The sequence below is a fragment of the Varroa destructor genome, unplaced genomic scaffold (assembly GCF_002443255.2).
Source record: "Varroa destructor unplaced genomic scaffold, Vdes_3.0 BEIS01000007.1, whole genome shotgun sequence".
NCBI classification, from domain to species: domain Eukaryota; kingdom Metazoa; phylum Arthropoda; class Arachnida; order Mesostigmata; family Varroidae; genus Varroa; species Varroa destructor.
In genome coordinates, this window is record NW_019211460.1 from 24,609,312 (window position 1) to 24,628,035 (window position 18,724).

General features: G+C 47.0%; 1 protein-coding gene across 4 annotated transcripts in view; it reads right to left on the reverse strand.

Annotated features, from left to right (window-relative positions):
- LOC111255035 (uncharacterized) overlaps positions 1-18,724 on the reverse strand; it is a 564,494-nt gene that overhangs the window by 73,674 nt on the left and 472,096 nt on the right. For all 4 annotated transcript variants that reach the window (XM_086974533.1, XM_022816680.2, XM_086974532.1 and 1 more), the window contains exon 4: positions 8,149-8,263. In XM_086974533.1, the coding sequence (XP_086830659.1) occupies positions 8,149-8,263 (115 nt within the window). The remainder of the gene's footprint in view (positions 1-8,148; positions 8,264-18,724) is intronic.

Genomic DNA, 18,724 nt, shown 5'->3' on the forward strand with positions numbered 1-18,724 from the left:
AATCGATTGTGGCAATCATCAACAGAAATAGCAGCCGCAGCAACTGATAAGAGTAACTGCAGCAGCGGCATCAGCAGGCAACCGCACAGAGAAAGGCGCACGGGGCAGTGGCGTTCTGGCCATGCTGAAACTGATATCAAAATAGATCGAAGGTCGCAGTGGCAGCCGCCAATGCCGAATAACTTGGTTTGTTCGTCCATGGTTGGACGGCTACTGGGTCGTTCGCCAGTTTGCTGCCGATGGTGCCACCGTTACCGGGAGCTTCCGCCTGTTGCCGAAGAGGACCGCCTACAAGCATCCTTGCTTGAGCGGAAAGCCAAGGCACAAAGGGAGTTAACGGGGTAGGGAATGGAGTGTAGACAGTTTTCTGTACACGCTCCGACGGGAAGCACAAATGTCAAAAAATGCTGTTGCTATTTAACAGCAAGGTTAATGGTATAAAACAACACAATAAGCTATTTATATAGCTCATTATATGTCGTGAGGGTTGATTAGCTTTGTGGTCGACGATGGATGTCGGGGGCCACTTTTCTGGAAGATGAATTGTCTTAATGAAAAAAACAGGTGCGGGTAACGACAAGAGGTACATGCTTACAGTGGTGTATTGGCATATTGTTGTTGTCAATTATGATCTCGACCAACCCATTCGTCACTAAACCATTGATCCTCCTTGCAAATTTTTCATCGAAAAATTCGTCGTTCTGTGACTAGAAGGGCCATGTCCTCTTTACTGCTTGCCGACTGTATCTCAGTTGGGTTGAACATGTCGCCTGGAGGTTCATGGTCGTTGGCTGCACGGCCCAGCAGGGCAAGAGTGCAATTAGTTACATTGCTACGAAAGCATGCCGGGCATTTCCCTCTTTCTCTCTGTTCGTCTTCTTCATGCCCCATCTCGTAAAATCGAACCATTGGTCAATACAACCAGGTAGAGGAGGATAACATGGAGATCCGCATTATGATGCCCAGGATGCGTGCTGATGTCCATCAAATGAAGCGGAGCCGGGTCAAGCCTCTGCTGGCCTGGGCTTTCACCGCCTGCACCCTAGAGGTTTCTTGCAGAGATTTCCCACCTAATGCACATCTGCCTTATATTTGCCTCTTACCGAATTCCGAGCTTTAGCTAAGGGGAAGCATCCACGGTTGGTAAGTAAGCAGCCTTTGTTAACCTGATTCGCCGTAAAAGAGACCTGTTCAGATCTCAGGCCTGCTTGACTTTGTACTCTGTCTCTCTAGAAGCTATATATAAGACGTATTCTCCTTGATGTGTTTTAGATATTTGTGAGAGCCTGGGTTTAATTTCAAAAGCATTTTAGGTGTCAGGGAGAGAAAGAGACATCCAACGTTCTGTTAGTTAATCAGTTGAGTAGTTGAAGGTTCATATGGTGTACAAGCGCCCTCCATCTTTTGATATAAGATTTAATGTTTTTTAGTCAGGGTTAGTGAAAATAATTAAGATGAACAAATCAATTAGTGTTCAGAATGACTCATGAAAGCAAAGCACTTAATTCAATCAGCAAATGAGCTTACGGCGGAATTGTTTGATTGAATCTATGAGATATATCACGCAAAGGTTCGGCTGATATGATCGTATAGTTAGATTTGCAAGGATCCTTACGATTCCGTTGCTGCATATTAAATATAATCACTAGAGACAGCATAACGAGTTACCGTGATTTTGTTTCCCATCAAAAGTTGTACCACTAATCAACGCTCCCTTCATTGGAAATAGGGAATTTGCATGCCTGGGAATTACTGCAGATGCCCACCAGCAGAGAGGCGAATGGTGTTCAAGACAACCTTCAGTATGAGAACGACCAAGCGGATGGATGTAGATCAGCCGCCGCATCTATGCCAACGTCAGATTATCAGCACTCCGAGTCCTCCGAATTAGTGAAGGGCAGCCAGGTCAAGAGAAGCTTGTCGGCCAGGTGGTGGTTAACTTCCAACACGCACACCTCCAAGAACGGTACGCGCTTTGTATACTGTTTTGAAAGAAAACAATCCGAAAATCTATGCTACAAGATGTTACTTTTTGCCGTTATTGAGCAAAGACTTACGCTAGCCTTTCTCTGACTTTCAGCACCGCAGAGGAATATCTTCCCTAGATCTTTAGGAAAGCAAAGGGTATACTTTGCTACAGAAGAATTGCGATTTGATATGGTAACAGATGCATGAGAATACCTTATAAATTTTTGGAGACGTTTAATTAAAATGTTACTGTATTTTCACTGAACAAGGAGCATCCGATGTCCAACAGGGACTCCAATTAATGTATATTCCTTTGTAGATCTGTAATTCTCTAGCTAATATATCCAGCCATTTATAGTTATCGGCCCAAGGAACACATCATGCATCTGAAAATTACTTTGTTTATGAAAGCAAACATTCATATATACTCTGACGGGAGAGAGTTGCTACTAAATGTAACATTGTAGATAAACAGTATGCAGACCCAATAAGAGATAATAACCTTATTTCAGAACATTTACTTTACAAAAACCCGTTATGAAAGAACAAGGTATCGCGGATGGTTTCAAGAGACATTATAGCAAAAACATCTCTTGAAACCGTATAAGAGTGGGAAGAAGGAAAAGTATAAGGGTGGAAGCAGCATTCCTGGATGTCCACCACGCGTCTTTACTAGACTCAGCAAGACAGGTAAGATGACTAGCAGGACATGTAAGATACGATAGCAGTGACATGCCAGACACGGAGCACACTGATGGCCGAAGGTGATTACGATCAGGGTTAATGCGAGCTAAGCAAACATATTAGGACCTGACAGAGCCCGTCAGCAAAACCGAACTGTTTATCAATAAATAGCCACATAAGATAGATCCTGTTATAGTTCCTCATATGGCCTAGTGATGGCGGCTTTAAGAAACCGACTGATAAGCAAAAGGAAGGGGATTCGCTCCTTGTCCACAAATCCAGCGTCTGTCTACCTGCCTGCCCTTGTTTCCTTGCCCCGTTGTTCTTCGTATCGAATTTTCAATGGAAAGGACGTGCAAAGGGAGGCTGAGAACCTCCATTGCTAGTTTTACTCCTTTCTTGAGCCTCACACACCCTCGAAGCCCTTAAGTCCTTCGTCGCAAGCTGCATCTCAGAGCTTCGTTTCGTCGGTTTGACCCACATTCACGCCCGTCTTTATTCATCAATTGCCGTTTTATTGTTTGAAACGACAAAACTTCTTTAATGCCGTAGAAAAAACTCGAATAGCCTTCCTTCTCCAAACCCAATAGTAGATCAACTACTACTACTACCGACAAGAAGTAATGCGTCGAGCCCCCAGCACAAGCAAGACAACGCAAACGCGTTGCCTGCAAGCTAGTGTGTACCAAGCCGCGCTGCCGCTGGCTGCCCACTGGCGCCACTGAGTTAAGCCGGGACTAAGGCGAAGAAGGTTGTCAGGTAGCTTGTGGCCCAGGCACCCGCTCGGAGGCAGTTTGTGAGCCCCCGTTATTGCTTCCCCAGTCCCCTGACGCTGCCTTTTCTGGGTAACGACCAGCGGTGTTGGGCAGGCAGACGAAGGGATATGCGCTCGCAAACGGTGACGTGAATCGAGCGTGTTACGTTGCAATATTCTTTTCGAGCCTCAGCAATGCCAATCACTTGAGTCGCTTCTCGAGAATGATGAAAACAACGATGAAAAAGACGGCGAACGAAGAATTGTCGCTTCTCAAGTAGAGAAGTTAGTGCTAGGTATAGAGGTAGCGGTAATACTGGTACTGTACACAGCACACCGCACAGAACTGCAACACTAATACGAGTGACGTCATTTTTATAATAAGGAAAGGAAAAGAAGAGCTGCCGCGACGGTGTTTCCTTCAGGAGAGCAAGAGCGTACGCGCTGACACCTTCAAACGACCCGACATTTTGCTTTTCTACTGTATCCCTACCCGCGCATTCCCACCTCTTCGAGCTCCTGTCTTCCGCTGGATTCGGCTGCTTCGCCGCTGGCGTACCGTCGTCTACCCAAACACACGTCATCTGATCCCTAGCTCACTCTTTGAGCTCTCTAGGCTTTCTAACGAAAGCTCATGAGCTGAGTTCGTTGTCGAGGCGCAACAGTTATGACGCGGCTGATAGGACGACGGTCGCCATCGTTGACACGGGAGCGGCTCTTGCCAGCGGGGGGCTGAAGCTCCTAATGCACCGCAGACGTTAGCCCACAGAGAGGCTGGCTAAGAGCCACCTCGAGTACGTTGTGGTGACCAGCCATACACACATCCGGCTAGTCTTCTTCGTTTTCCTTCCATCCTAAAAGGGATCAATAGCGAATCAGCTACTTCTAGGAGTTTAGAGACTATAAAAAACGAACGAAGTAGTCATAGGAGCCCCACTTGCGAAAGAAAGAGGTACGCTGCACCGCACTGAACAGCAGCGGAGCCCAGCAATGGCTAAACACTAAAGAAACAGTAGAATTGCATATCAGCGACCAGCTCTTCTCCTTTCAACTTGACGCCTAGCAAAAACAAGAGCTTACGCATCAGGTGAAGTGGGTGGGGCAGAACAAATCTGAAGGGGAACAGAGAGCAGTAGCTGGTCACACCCGCCATTTGCAGAGGCCTAAAGGGGACTACCACTAGCCGCAGCAGAAGTCGCGATGAAACGATGACGCCAATGGTGAAAGCGTAGGGAGTAAGCAGTCGGTCGCAGTGGTGCAAAGGAGTAGCGAGGGGGAAACATGGTCTCTTAGACGATGAGTACGACGGACAGGCGGATGAACGGGAATACTTCTCCTCAAATGACTGGTGGCAGGGGTGGGCCATGGACAAGTCTAGTCGTACCAGTCGAGCTGGTTTCGGCCAAGTCGAAACCCGCAACTTATACAAAAGCCCACAGACGGCAGTGAGTGAGCTGCCAAATAAGATATTTGGGTCGTAAGCAGTCAGCAAGCTTCAGGCAGAGGCCGTCAGACAGCTGGTAGACTGGAAAAACGTCTCACTTTCGAAGTAATGAGGCTCGATCAGGACATAAGAAGTTTCACATGGATCACTGCCAGGAAGCGATGGCAACCCCGACTTTACTAACGCTGTATACGAATGAACTACGAGTGGAGTTGACTTGCAGGCTTGCCACCTTGCTGCCACACACTAGAAAAAAAAGAAAGCATCTACTTCTACACTTGTTGGTGTCTGAACAGCAACGAGTTCACACTATCAAGCTTCTTGCTCCTTTCCATCCTGAAAGGCAACTACCGCCTAGGCAGGATGGCTGACATCCTGCTTGACCCCCACTACCCGACGCAGCTCTTCCGATCAGCTAGTCTTAGGGCTTAGGGCAACACTCAGAGAAGGCCGAGTACGGGCGCAGCCAAGTCAGAATGCGCGACAGGATTAGCCGACATGAAGACATCATAAAGGCCAGCTATAGGATGCTGGTGGGGTACATCATTCTACACACTAGAAGCTAGCTAAGAGATTGGGCGAATACCTGAAATGACGAAACGAATGTGTCCACAACGTCCTTCATAGAGGCCTGCGTCTAGATACAAGCGGCAGTTACAATATGCCTAGTACGTCTTTAAGAATAAAATGAGCAGGAACCAGACAGCAGGTAAATAGGAAAGTTTGCCGCTAAGCTCGACCAAGTTAGTGGCTCAAACATGAGCAGCAGGGATTGATCAAATGGTGAAAGGCTAGTTGATATGGTTGACTCCTGAACGACTGCAAGGCACGCAGGACCAGTTAGCGAGACACAGCGTTGAACTGGATAACATGAGGGAGAACGCAACGACAGCGATAAAAATAATGATGCACACATTCAACCCAGTTAAATATGTGGGCTGGTGGGTGCCACTTTCGAGAACGATAAAAAACCTTTTAAGGAGAGAGAGGGGCAAATTCATGAACAAATTCATGAGGATGTCCCAGGAAGCCACCCCATTTCACACTCTATGCTGTCCACAAAGAAGAGTTGAATTGTGACAGCGAAGCCGCGCACAAGTGGAAACTGTCGCCGGCGAACAAGCAAGTCAGTCTCGGGGTGCAGCTGAAGGAACACAGGCTAAAGGTTCCGTTGATGCTTTACGCGAGATGAAACAGCGGCAATGTGCCGCGACGAGTTGACGCGTCGTTCAACGTTAATTCGGATGATACGTTCAGCCGTTCACGGTCGTCGAGTCAGCAACTCAGCCGTCAGCACCGATCTCCCTCTATCCCCTTCTCGGTAGCCTCTGGTGCGAACCATTCCAATAATCCTCTCGGGAATATTATATGCATTTATTTATGCATATTTTCTATTAGCATACGTCGAGCTAGCTAGTCGTGCAGCCCACACTGGCGGGGGGTACCGAACAGAGTACCCGAGCTCTGCAGCGCCGCTGGCCGCTTATCTAGATTCGCCACCATTGTCCGGCGTAGCGGAAACGTTCGCGCCTCGTCGAACTAAACGATATTTGAATCAACAATCGCTCCGTTTCACTTTTGGGCAGCCCCGAACGTGCACCGATAGCGCCAATATTCCGGTCAAACAGCCGATTTTGCCACAATTCCACTGCTCCAGTATCAGCATGTAACATCAGTACTAACCTTATACATCCTTTCATATAGGTACTAGCACCAGCGCTGTCGTCCTTGCCACTTACATGACGATCACTAGAATAGCTGCAGCCAAGAACTACAACTTAGACAGACTGAAAGGAACACATTTGGGCATGCCAATCTCCACCATTCGCAGCTTCTGTTCTGTGTCTGCCCAACTCGAGGCTTAGGCGAAGAGCTACTTCTCGATCCCCCTCACCCTGTGGCCGTCTCTGACATGTTTTTCTCCCCAAAACACACACTTCTTTCTCGCAAGCAATGGCTTCGATTTTCAATCAAACGAAAGCGGCGACAGCAGCAACAGTTCGGTAACAACGGAGCTCCAGCAGTCGAACGACGACAGTGCTTGGCGGATAATAATAGCTTTTCTAACGAAATAGCCATATCAGGTTAGTGTTAGGCGGTTATAGGCCCTTTTGGCGTTATTATTTTTATTATTATTATTGTTATTATACTATGCTGCTCATGGCAGGAGCACTTTTCCTTCTCCGCATCGCTTGCCTCGACGAAGCGTGCGCATGTCCCATTTAACGAATGCGAAGCAGTAGCAGGTTGGTCGGCGGAAGATGTGTGATGCCACTAGGCTTATGTGGCAGTTGTTCAGCTCCACGGGAAATCTAGTTCTTTCGTCCCATTTCGATCGGCTTTCTCCATACAATAAACATTACCCATCTAGGTTTGCCCAACAGAGTCTAGACAGTTTAGCAGGAGACGGCTGGAGGTAAGCAGGCCTCTGCTCGTAGTGGCAGTGGCAGCAGTAGTGGCGCCGCGTTTATAAATGACCGCCACCGCTTTTCGGATGCGTTCCATTTCCGGTTTCCGATCACCTTGAAGTGGAGGCACCGAACGGCGGCAGCGGATCCTGCCGATTGCGCTTTAGAGCCCTAGGCCGACAAACAGGCAGGCCTCAGCAGACCGGTTGGAGGAAAAGCTGCTGGTATGTGTGCCAGAGAGGTGGATACGAAGGTAGGGGATGCGGTACGGTCGGGGGATTGGGACTACTGGGAAGGAGACTATCAGGCTCAGCCCTGCCTGCCGCCTGGGAAAACATCGGGATCTCATTCCGATGTTCGCCCTATCTCCTCGCTGTTTGGCCGGTGGAACCGTCTAGTGCAGCAGCAGCAGCAGCAGCAGCAGCTCCCAACGGCATCTGACAAACTGGCAGTCCTCGGACCGGCAGTCAGCCTGTTCTGCGGCCGTCAGCCTAGTGGCCCGGTCTTGCCTCCCTTCTCAACCTTCATTTTACCCATTTTACAAACCTTCGTCTTTCCCTGCACTTCCCTTTTTGCCCACAAGCAAACGGCCCTAACAGCACCCCTCACTTGACAATTTTATCAAGCATGATCTTCTTCTGCCCGTATCCGCGTCTTTTGCCGGCTCAGTTCATCTCGCTGCCAATCTCTTTCTACCACACAAAAAATAAAGACGCTGATGTTACGATGACATAGTGAAGGAAGCTTAATAGCAGTCTGTGCGCGTTCTAGCCCTAACTCCGTCGAGAAGATATACTAGTATATCTTGAATTTAATGTATACTTATAGGACGTGTCATGTGTTTTCCTTTATAATCGTCATGTCCTTTCTTGTTTTCGCTCTGAACTTACCTTGATGTATGTCTTCGCTTTAGTGAGGAGACCAAGGGTGGTATGGCGACTGGACTCAGGACCAACCGGAACAATTTCCTTCAATTTCTCCAAACAGTTCCGCAGATGTGCACGCCTGAAAATACGATCAAATCATACAAACCCGTACGTATGAATAGATAACAATGTTTACTTTTGTCCAAGTGAAATTTGTTGTTAAAGGCTAGTAATACACGACGTAAGTGTATTGCGACAGTGATAAAATACCATACATTGCTCTATCTAAGTGGCAGTGAGAAGGAGCACAATAAACCAGACATTTCTTAGCTGTCAGAAGTATTTTATATCATTGGATATATCTCACACATTCTTTGCTATCGTTATTACCACTACGGTTGCCGCTAATGTGTCGGAGCTAAATCATGATCCTGACACGCAACTCCGATGTGGTTCATCAGTTAGCTGGCAGACGATTCGCAGGACGAGCAAGTACCGATGGAGTCGACACTGGCCGACGTTAGAACTTGGGGTGACAACCTATTTTTGCACATACTACACCTTGTGATCAACACGTATTATTACTAGCCTTGGGACAATGTGGGGCGTGTTGCCCCGGCTCGCTGCTGATTTGTGTAAATTCACAGACATACAGAAAAGTAACCAGAGGTATAGATACGCTTGAAATTTTTAAATTTTAAGCTGTCAAGTCCTTGGCACATATCAGTTCATATCGGCAATCCGAAATAGAATTATATGTATAAATGAATCTAAAAGAATAGCAAGACTAACAGGGTGAAACAAAGGATCGTGGGGAAAATTGTCGGCAGGTGTTGTTTAATACTCAAGCCAGTTACCAAGACCATTATTTTTTTCGGAGAGTAAAAAATATATGGTTTGTTGCAACCATACACAATTACAGTAGCTGAGGTTATTATACTGGGAAAAGTTCGACCGATTTCAGTTAAAAAATTACAAGGTACAGTGTATGGGGCCGCCAGAGTAGCGTCAATGGTGCCTGTGGGTTAACTTGTTACTGGCATATTAGATGCCCCTCATTCAACGTCGCTAACAACTGGCAACTGAATGTAACTCGTACGAACTCCAGAATCAAAATTCCTGCAACAACGCATTGAGATAAGCTCATCTTGTTGCTTTTGTGATGCTTGCTTGAATACATTGTTTTCATCTTTGTCGGGTTTGGTTAGCTTCGCCGTTTTATTCTGTGAGACTAGCTGACGGGTGTGCAGATTGCTTTATGTTATGCCGCATAAAGCGGACCACGTACGCCTATGATTGAGGTGATCAGGCTTACAATACTTTTGAGATGATACCAGGGTTAAGTGTAGTCGCGACGGCGGCGTGGTTCCTGAAGCTCAGGGGACGTTTACTCGGTATGGCGGTTCCGAATCTCGGCGGCGGCGGCCGACGGTCGTGTAAGCGATGCAGCGGCTTGGATCATGTCGAGGGACACTAGCGATGCAGGCGGGCAGGCCACTTCCTTCCGGCAATTCCGTGATCTTTGTGGCTCTAGCGCAGAACGAATAAGGCCGTCTAAACGGAGCCTCATACACACCGTGCATCGCGTATACTGATTGTATTGCGTGTGTGTACGTGTGTGGATATACCAGACCAGCTTGTCTACTAGCCTGCCGGTTAGAGAAGACCCGACAGAGCGTCTCTGAATAGCGTGAACCATCCATTGAAAGACAGACGGGTGCGGTGAGGCTGGCCTGTCAGGCCGGGAGAGCTTTTTTCAGAGAAAGCCGAGCAGGCCAAACAGACAGGCCTGCCATCACGACCACCAGCGCCAATGCCGACACAGCCAAGACGAGCACCACCTAGGCTGACTCTCTGGTTACAATGATTGAATATAGCCTGCCTTTCTATGTACACTCATTTATAAAAAAGCAAGAGACTTCAATCAATCTTCAGCATCCCGACCAGTAAAACGCCAACTCTACATGAAGAAACCTGCATCGTCAGGCCCACGGAAGCCGGATGAAGTATAGGAGGTTTCGAGCGCCTTGTTGGCTCCATCCTATTCCAGGCATGCCCTTTTCTCCTGTTTCCTACCGTCACTCCTGTCCGGTTCGTCGTGCCGTTTTCTTTGACGCGTACTACGCGTAAAACAAAACTAACCGGTTTAACCAACAGACCCAACGGCTGCGTCGTTCCAGCTTGAAATAAAGGTACGCCTACACACACACGTAGCCGTGACCCGTTCGGTGTAGCTCTTTTTCACAGCGACTATTTGTAAATGCGCCACCGTCCCTTCATGCGCTTTCACTCTTGAGTTGGATATTTCATAGAAAACGACGCTAGAAAAGCAAATCGGATTGCCTAAGAGCCATATCTCACTGAAATACATGCACATCAATATCAGCAAAAGCATAAACGTTAACCAGTCAACAAGCGTTGTCGACGTACGCATTTGTTCGCCCACATATATCCTGCGGGCTGTTATGGGTTGCTTCAGGTAACAAAGTGACCTAAGTAGGTGTTTAATATGGAAACAGGGAAATGCAGAAGACTGCATTGATATATGCGTACAAAATTTGTACATAATATATTACGTAAGGTCCACAAAAATCCACAGCAGAACTTGTTATCTATATGCCTAAGCCACTTGACAGCTCAGTTGAAAGCCCACTCTTTCGCTCCTTCGAGGCGTCCTTTTTTAAGACCCCTTTACACTTTTGTTATTACCGCCTAGTGCTATTACGCAAGTCGGAGTTCTTCTATGCTTTTTGTAGTTTTGTTGTTGTTGTTGTTGTTGTTGTTGTTGTGTCTTATTGCTGGCTCTTGTGAACTGCTGAATTATACCGTGAGCATTGGCAGGTCCATAATAGCAACCTCAGTGATGACAGCAATGGCGGCAACAATAGATAGACGCCAGTTGCCTCTTTTTCAGTTTATGTCGGGCCCAGCCGATTGTCGATAAGATCGTTTCTCGAACAAAACGCCAAAGAGAAATGAGGCGAAGCCAACGGAATGACGAACCGCCCGGATAACTACTGTCCCAACGGTGCGCAAACCAAGGTTCCGCTTCACGCGGTCACTATAAAGTCCATCGTTAAATAAAGAAAAATAGATCCATTCCAATTTTAGCTTTATGTAGGTGGTCAGTGGTCGATGGCTGCTGGTTCGAACAGTTCGTTGAACAGTGCCCCTCCTCCTATCTAGTATACGCGCTCGTCTGCTCATTGCTGCCATTGGTGTCGCTGCAACATTTATGACAGCCTACGACATGGTCCGGGGGTATCATGTAACCAGAAGGTAGTAGGGCCGACGGATTTGCTATGGTTTGGCAAAAGCCAGAAGCAGCGTTAGGAACGGTAAACGAGGACGATTATGACCAAGCCCTTATGTCTGTGCACGTACGATGTCGACAAAACGATAGGCATAATAGGTTTTAAAAGCAGGTTAAGGTCCTTCTTAGCTCGATAGCCGACGGCCATACAACCACCTTGCATGTAGCTGCGCTGTGCCAAAGGACGCTACAACGATCCACACAGCCAGCCCAGCACCTATCCACAATCGCCCTCGCCGAGCTATGGTCGCCTAAGTTGTATCGAGCGAAAAAGCCCACAAGGCAGAAACGACCCACTATACGGACCCACTCAAACTTGGCTGATCAGCAGCTCAGCTTTGTACAACCGTCTCAACCAGAACAACGAATGAGCGTAATCCACTGAAATACTGGCGAAGCAGCGGCTATACTCTGCTGTCATCGGCAGTGTCTATCAGCGGCGCTGCCAAAGGCTAATGTGGCCTTTATCTTTCTGAGTAGCGCAACTGTCACCAAGCACACTCCTGCGTGTCATGCTTCGACTATCTACTTTCTGCTGCGAATAAGCTCCCATTCGAATGAGATCGATGGCTGCCAGCCACGGAACACCATGTGTGCTACGGGATCAGAGAAGACACGCTTGGCAATAACTTTGCTTGCACAGTACGCAGTGCCAGATAGTGCAAGCAGGCCATAGAAACAGTGGTGGCCGACAGAAACGGGACCGTGTGTAGGCCCTTCAGGAATTCAGCGAGGCCCCAGAGTCGCTCCGTTTCGAAGGGCACGCATAGACTATCTTGTCACTGCTAAAGACCGGTGCAAGGGGGCAACGGGTGTCACCCAATGTAACTGACTACGAGGAAGGCTTGGGCCTACATTGGTACGATTGATTACAGAAATTGACTGGCAATAGGATAAACATTTTGTAAGGCTAGTTTTTCTGACGGGAAGGTAGGTCTTTTCGGCTGCTGTTACTGTTACCACCTCCCGTTAGTAAGCGTATGCGGTTTGCTTATATCAAACGTAAATAATTCACAGGATCACGTGGAAGGGCAACTCCTTCCAGGTACCTACTATATACCGGCGCTGTCGCCTGTTGTTACTTTAGTAATATTTAAGCCTCATTACATACGACATGCAATAGCGATTGGCGGTAATGATTACTACTCGTAGTCGATACAAATCTCGATGTCCAGTCTACAGTTCCGGTGCGAATGAGCTTCTATGATTTATACATGTTTACTTTCTGCCACCGCGCGGGCAGCTATCTGCGTGCTACACGGCTGCAAGGCAGTGCTCGTTTACGGGGGGCATCCTGGACTAACGCAGCAGCCTTACGTTTGCATGCGTCATCAGACGGCTTTACTGGGTGGGCGGGCCACTTCTAGTTTGCCCCCTGAGTTCTGGCAGTACTAACAAGACGAAATGTGAAACGAAAGACGATGTGAGGCGTTGGCTATATGCCTCAGTTTAGCCAATAAACGTGCGACAGCCAGCGGCAGATATAACGGTCTTCAACAGTAGAATACAACAACCATCAGCAGCAGCTGAGCCGACGTAAACTCGCCATGGAAATGGCTAGTCGCGCGGGGTCGTCGGTTCACTATTAAGTCTATGGCAAGTAGGGTTAATTTATTCAACTCACCTCACTGTAAACTATGAAGTTCAGTTGGACGGTGGGAGGGGGAACAACAACGCTACGCGTTCGAAGCTTAGGCATAACGGTATGGTTTGTAAACGCCACTGACGCCTGCCCTTCCTGTGATGATCGCTTTGCGTTCCAAAACAATGACAAAATATTCGATCAAAACATTATTAATATTTGATGAAAACAGTTGATACCAAACACTTCGAGTTTTATCGCACCGCCATTTGTCATTCCATCAAACGGCTGGTTCCACGCATCAAACGACGGCGGCGGCGGCGGCGGCGGCGGCTTACGCCCGGATTCGAGCCTATACCACGCTTCGGGGAATTGACGTGTCTTTTTGGGAGCACCCAAATAAGGCTGACAGACAGATGTTAATGTTTAGCTGCATGTTATTTAGGCTTCCATAACCCTTAACAACGTCGACAAGGCCCTGTACGGCTTTTTGTGATTTGTCGCTGAATGTCATTTCTTATCAAGATTATTGCGCTAAGACACTGCTAGCATCATCCAGGAGACGAGACGAGCATCGCATTGCGGAACTCGGTGATCATCTCAAGCAGTATCTGTCATCACATAGTCTTTTTCTCAAGGCTATGTGATGACAGATATCGTTCGCTGCCAATACTTGCGTACACATAACGACCTAATTACGTTGACTAGCGGATATCTGGAGTATGAACAAAGCAGATGCTCGTAGTTGATTTAATAGCTGAGTTGAAACTTACGCTACTTGGCTCCATATATCAGTGTGGACTGTACCAGTGCTTGAAGCTACTTGACCACTATTGTACAATCAACGGCAGCAACAACAGCAGTTGCGGCCGTAGACGGAACGATGGACCAAATGCCCAGTTTGACCTGTCCACAACCGCGTTCGTTATAAACAGCATACATTTTATAAAAAATATTGTTTACATTTGCTCATGACTTTTTTTTTTTGGAGTGAGAGCGATAAGTCACTTTTGGCTCGATATTGGCAAACAACAAAAGATATGTTGAAGCTTTGTCATGGCGAAGTGTCTGCATAAAGCAGGCACTTTTCGGCACTACTAGACGTACTAATACGTTTGTTTTAACGTAATGTTTTAACGCATCGATAATTTTTCAGGTATAACTCTGCGGTTTACGTGCGCGAAACACAACACTGATCTAATCTTTGTCTTTCGCGTTGTACCATTTGTTGCGTACCATTCTCAATGAATGAATGTGTTTGCAAAGACCCAGCAAACAGCATCCGAATGATGAAACCATCAATTCGAAGAGTATCAGTCAGTCTCTAGCCTGACTGAGTACAGAGGAATACAGCTCTATATACTGCTTTAACAATATAGATATTTGTGCTCGCACGATAACGTTGGCTGACTCAGCTCGCTCGCTCGCTCGCTCCCCAGCAGAATATAGTGATGTATCACGAAAATCACATGACTTCGGCATGCACGGTACCACCAGGCATCACGCCGGGAGAGCCCATCAGCAGTGAGCGAAAAATCCTGAAGAGCCGACGTGTGCGATATATATTAAAGATTTTTCGTGTTACAACTTCAGGTTTTATCGAAACTCAGCTAGGGTTGTTAAAGAATTAAATAAAGGAATTACCGAACGGGCTGTTTCGAAATAAACAAAAGGTATCTCTATCAATATACTGCACGTATATTTTAGAAATATGATATGAAAAACGGTTCTCCCTCGCTGCCGTTTAAACATCTTCATCAAAACTACTTCAAATCTACAAGTTTGTTTATCTGATTCTCTCTATCTGACCCTCGCATATTCTTCATCAAATACTATGTACTAAATGATTGTACCCCTGAAATCTTTTTGGGATTCTTTCGGCCGTTTCACTCTCTCCCGTTTCTGGGCAAGAGCAGCTGCAGTTAAATTCGGCCAATGCGGTTTTGGCCTTAGGTCTAACTCGTGCCTCTGTTTCCCGCTCTCCCCTTTCCCCTCCCTTCACTTTGAATACGGACCACTCTGCACTGAGGGCATGATCTGTCATGACGTTACATGAAACCAGCTGCAGCTATATGGAGTACATCAGCGGTAGTAACAGCAGTAGCAGCATCATTACTTTAACTCTTTTTGGCGAAGAGCAGCAGTACAATCGCAGGCTACGTTTGCCAGATCCTTCGAGCGAGTCAATTACGTTACCTCGGCCACCCTTTCCGGGACTACCGCTGCTTTCGCCTCCATCGCCGTCGTTGCCACCGTTCCCTTCACTGTCGACGCTGGCACCAACACTAGCCATCACCCCTGCTACCATTGTAGCCACTGCTAGTTTTGTTGTGAACCGAGCGTGCGAAGCGGGCCTGTATTGTATGCAATTACTTCCTAACACTCTTCTTCCTTCGCCACTACCTTAACCGCTGCGACCACCGCCTCCTTCTCGTCCTCTCACTTCTCATCGTTTTCTTGGCCCGCTTACAGCCTATTGAAGAGCAGGACCCGAGGAGGACCGGGAAAGCGCGAAGCTTTCGGCTTTTCACCTTGCACATAGCTTACGCAGTTGTATGCCCCTCACCTCGGTTCGCTTCTGCTCGTCGCCTCGCGTCGGCCTCAGCTGCCCCAGCTACACCAGCTATTCCATCTTTCGTCCGTCGGTCCATCCTATGGCTGCTAGGTCAGTTTCCGTATGTTTGGTGCTTGCCAGCTTGTTGCGTCCTTACGAACAAAGGACAGCCAACGAAAACCGGCGGAAGCGATGCACGGTAACAGAGGGAAATGGAGCCAGGGCTGGTGCAGCTGGCGTACCAGACAGGGGTAGGAAAAGATAGTGATGAGGACTCCTGGGGGGCACGCGCAAAGTAAGGCCAGAGAGAAGACGATTTCGCATGAACAGCAATATTGGACAAAGGTAGACACAGACGAACAGGCAAACAGAGTCGTACAACGGCGGCCATCCGCATCGTTCCTCACTCCGGCTGCTCCGTCCTCAAGCTTCGCAACGTTGTTGATTAATTTGAGGGTGACCTTTCCATCTTTCCGCGCTTTTACATGACGTTCGTTTCGTTGATTGTATCGTTGCTTGCGTAGTCGTGTTTGTTCTCTGCTGACGGAAGGCCACCGCACTCAGACAAAATTAGAATATGATGTTGTTAACAAGCGTTCAACGGGTCTCTGTAACAGCGCTGCAAATATCTATAAGTGTCACGTCTTCTCATAGTATTTCAGACGTGTGAACAATCACCCTAATTTACGTATGCCAAAATAGTCAAAATGTCAAGTAGCTTACTTACATCATAATAATAACGATACATAAAAGAAAAAAAAAACGTACATACATGCACATATCTCTATGCTTATTTGCTCTTGAGTAGATATACGTACGCACACGGATTTCTCACGGACTTCATGAGACGTTGCTGTACCAACATAATATATCATTAATCCCAAGACGATTACGCTTTCATCGAGCAACTGTTGCTTTCATATGCGAGGCCACTAGCAGAAACTCTGGGTTTGTTATCCATTAATGACCAACAAACCCAACTAATATTGGCAGATATCAAATACGCTGTTCTCTGATACGTTCTTTCAGATGGTTTCGTTTTGGCAACCAGCAGCAGCAGCAGCAGCAACGGTCTTTATTTCTTCGTTTCAGCACTCATCGCCTTCCCGCTGTCCAGTGCTCGTTCTCCATCTAATGCCAACAGTTCTGGCATCGTCTTATTCGAAAGAACGGGTCTAAGCTACGATCTATCAACTTGTGCGGCATGCAGATAGAAGATCCTGTTGTTTGCCACTGTTTGATATATGGCAATGGCTTGGATTTGAACTGCACATCTCGATGGTGTAGTGATAGTATCATATACATATTAGTCATAGTAAGAAATCACCCTAGCCAATATCGTTGCGACGAGATCTTGAGAAATTACATCATTATCTAGATCTCGAAATCCTCATACCTTCAATCGACCATCCGTTCCTGCTTGTTGTAGGCCTCTTTTTGCCTCGATTGTTTGTAGCAATGGAGCTATGATGATTGTATATGAGTCTCGTTTGCTACAATGTAATGCAGTAGTCATACGGCTAGACAAGGGCCTAGCTGCAGAAATTTTTCATAATTCGTACGCAATCTGTCCTGGTCCGTGAATATTGCGGGGCATTATGACCTTTCGTTTTGTCCTAGTATCAATACTACAAACGATATAGTAGAAGTCGAAAACGGGATGATAGCACCAGTAAACTGTGTAACGCCATTAAATCGAATTGGATAGTGTTGGTAAATGGAGTCGGCAATTGACGTACATGAATCAGGGATTTTATTATTTTATTTTATTATTATTTTAACGAAAGTGGCTATTTGTCGATTTTGGTTTTCTGTGTGCCCATTCGGCAAACCCCTTTGGTCATGCTGTTCTAGTAAAACTATTAGATGGCATATTTCGCTGAGGATCACCTGTATGTACAAATAAGAAAAGAGAGCTTCGCCAGTGCGTGAATATGCCACGGCATAATTCACCGTGTCTATACATTGTGGAGAGCATAGAAGTGTCGCCAAATCGACAAACGTTCGTTTGATAATCTGAAGAAGACGTGCTGTGTGAGATCGATTGAGGGCATCGGCGCAGCCTTCGTCTGATGATGTTTGCAGTTGACAGTCTGCGGTTAGAGCCTTCCTCTTACTATCTGACTTATATTTAGGCCGATTTGCCACTGTCAACCTAGCGAATGTGGTGCGGCCATTCAGGCAACAATTCGTTCCAAATTTAAGGTCGATCTTGCTTTGTTGGCTATGCGTACCAGCTATAAAATAAGCTTTTTCTGGGAAGTTTCCGCACTTCACAAGTTCCCTTCTGATGCCAGCTTGCTTTCACTGATTCAGACGAAGCGGCACAGATTCGCAAGAAGCACAAGCAAACAACGTCTAAATTGGATTTCAAGCACCTACATATATTACAGGACCACTGTGTCAATCTAATACAAGCAAGCTATTATCCAATTCATAGCAACGATAAACAGTATTGACAGTAGCTGCAACGCAACAGATGCCGTTAGCTGCGATTTCTGCGTAGCTCCTTGTAACAACTGAATGCTACTTCCCGATTCATCGACTGTACTGCCGTCCTGTATAAGAAAATTACGGGAGTCCATCGTGTAGTATGAAGGAACCGTTGATACTCGCGCAGAAGCGTCCTAAAGGTACACACAGTAATAGCTGCAGTAAGGGAATAGGTACTGCTGTTTTTTGGCGTGGTAGAGCAGAAAGACTTCACAACTTGAGCTAAAGAGTGGCTCCCTAAGGGCCACATGAGCTGAAACCTTTGCCTGTGCGTAACCCATGACCAGATATCATAGGGTAGAGACAACGATCCCGTTCGAGTAGCCACATGAGAAGTGCAGTCGTACTCTAAGCAACTATCGTCTCCGTTACTACACTGCTCTGGCCCGGAAAACGGTGGGAGACGAGGCGACTACCTGGACTTTTGCCTGCGTACCCCCGAAAAGTCCTCTTGAAGGAAGTCAGCATGATGTTACTGCTACGGCCTTCTGCTATTGTACAGGTTCACCACTCTTCTGTACTCTCTGTGATACCCTGTTCTGGTCCTAGAGACCAATGTAGGATTGCCACCAATGTCGACCAGCAATAGCAATGGCCAGCGATGAAGGGTAGCGTTTAGCAAATTTCTGTGAGAGAAAGCCCTCTTTTCGCCCCCATT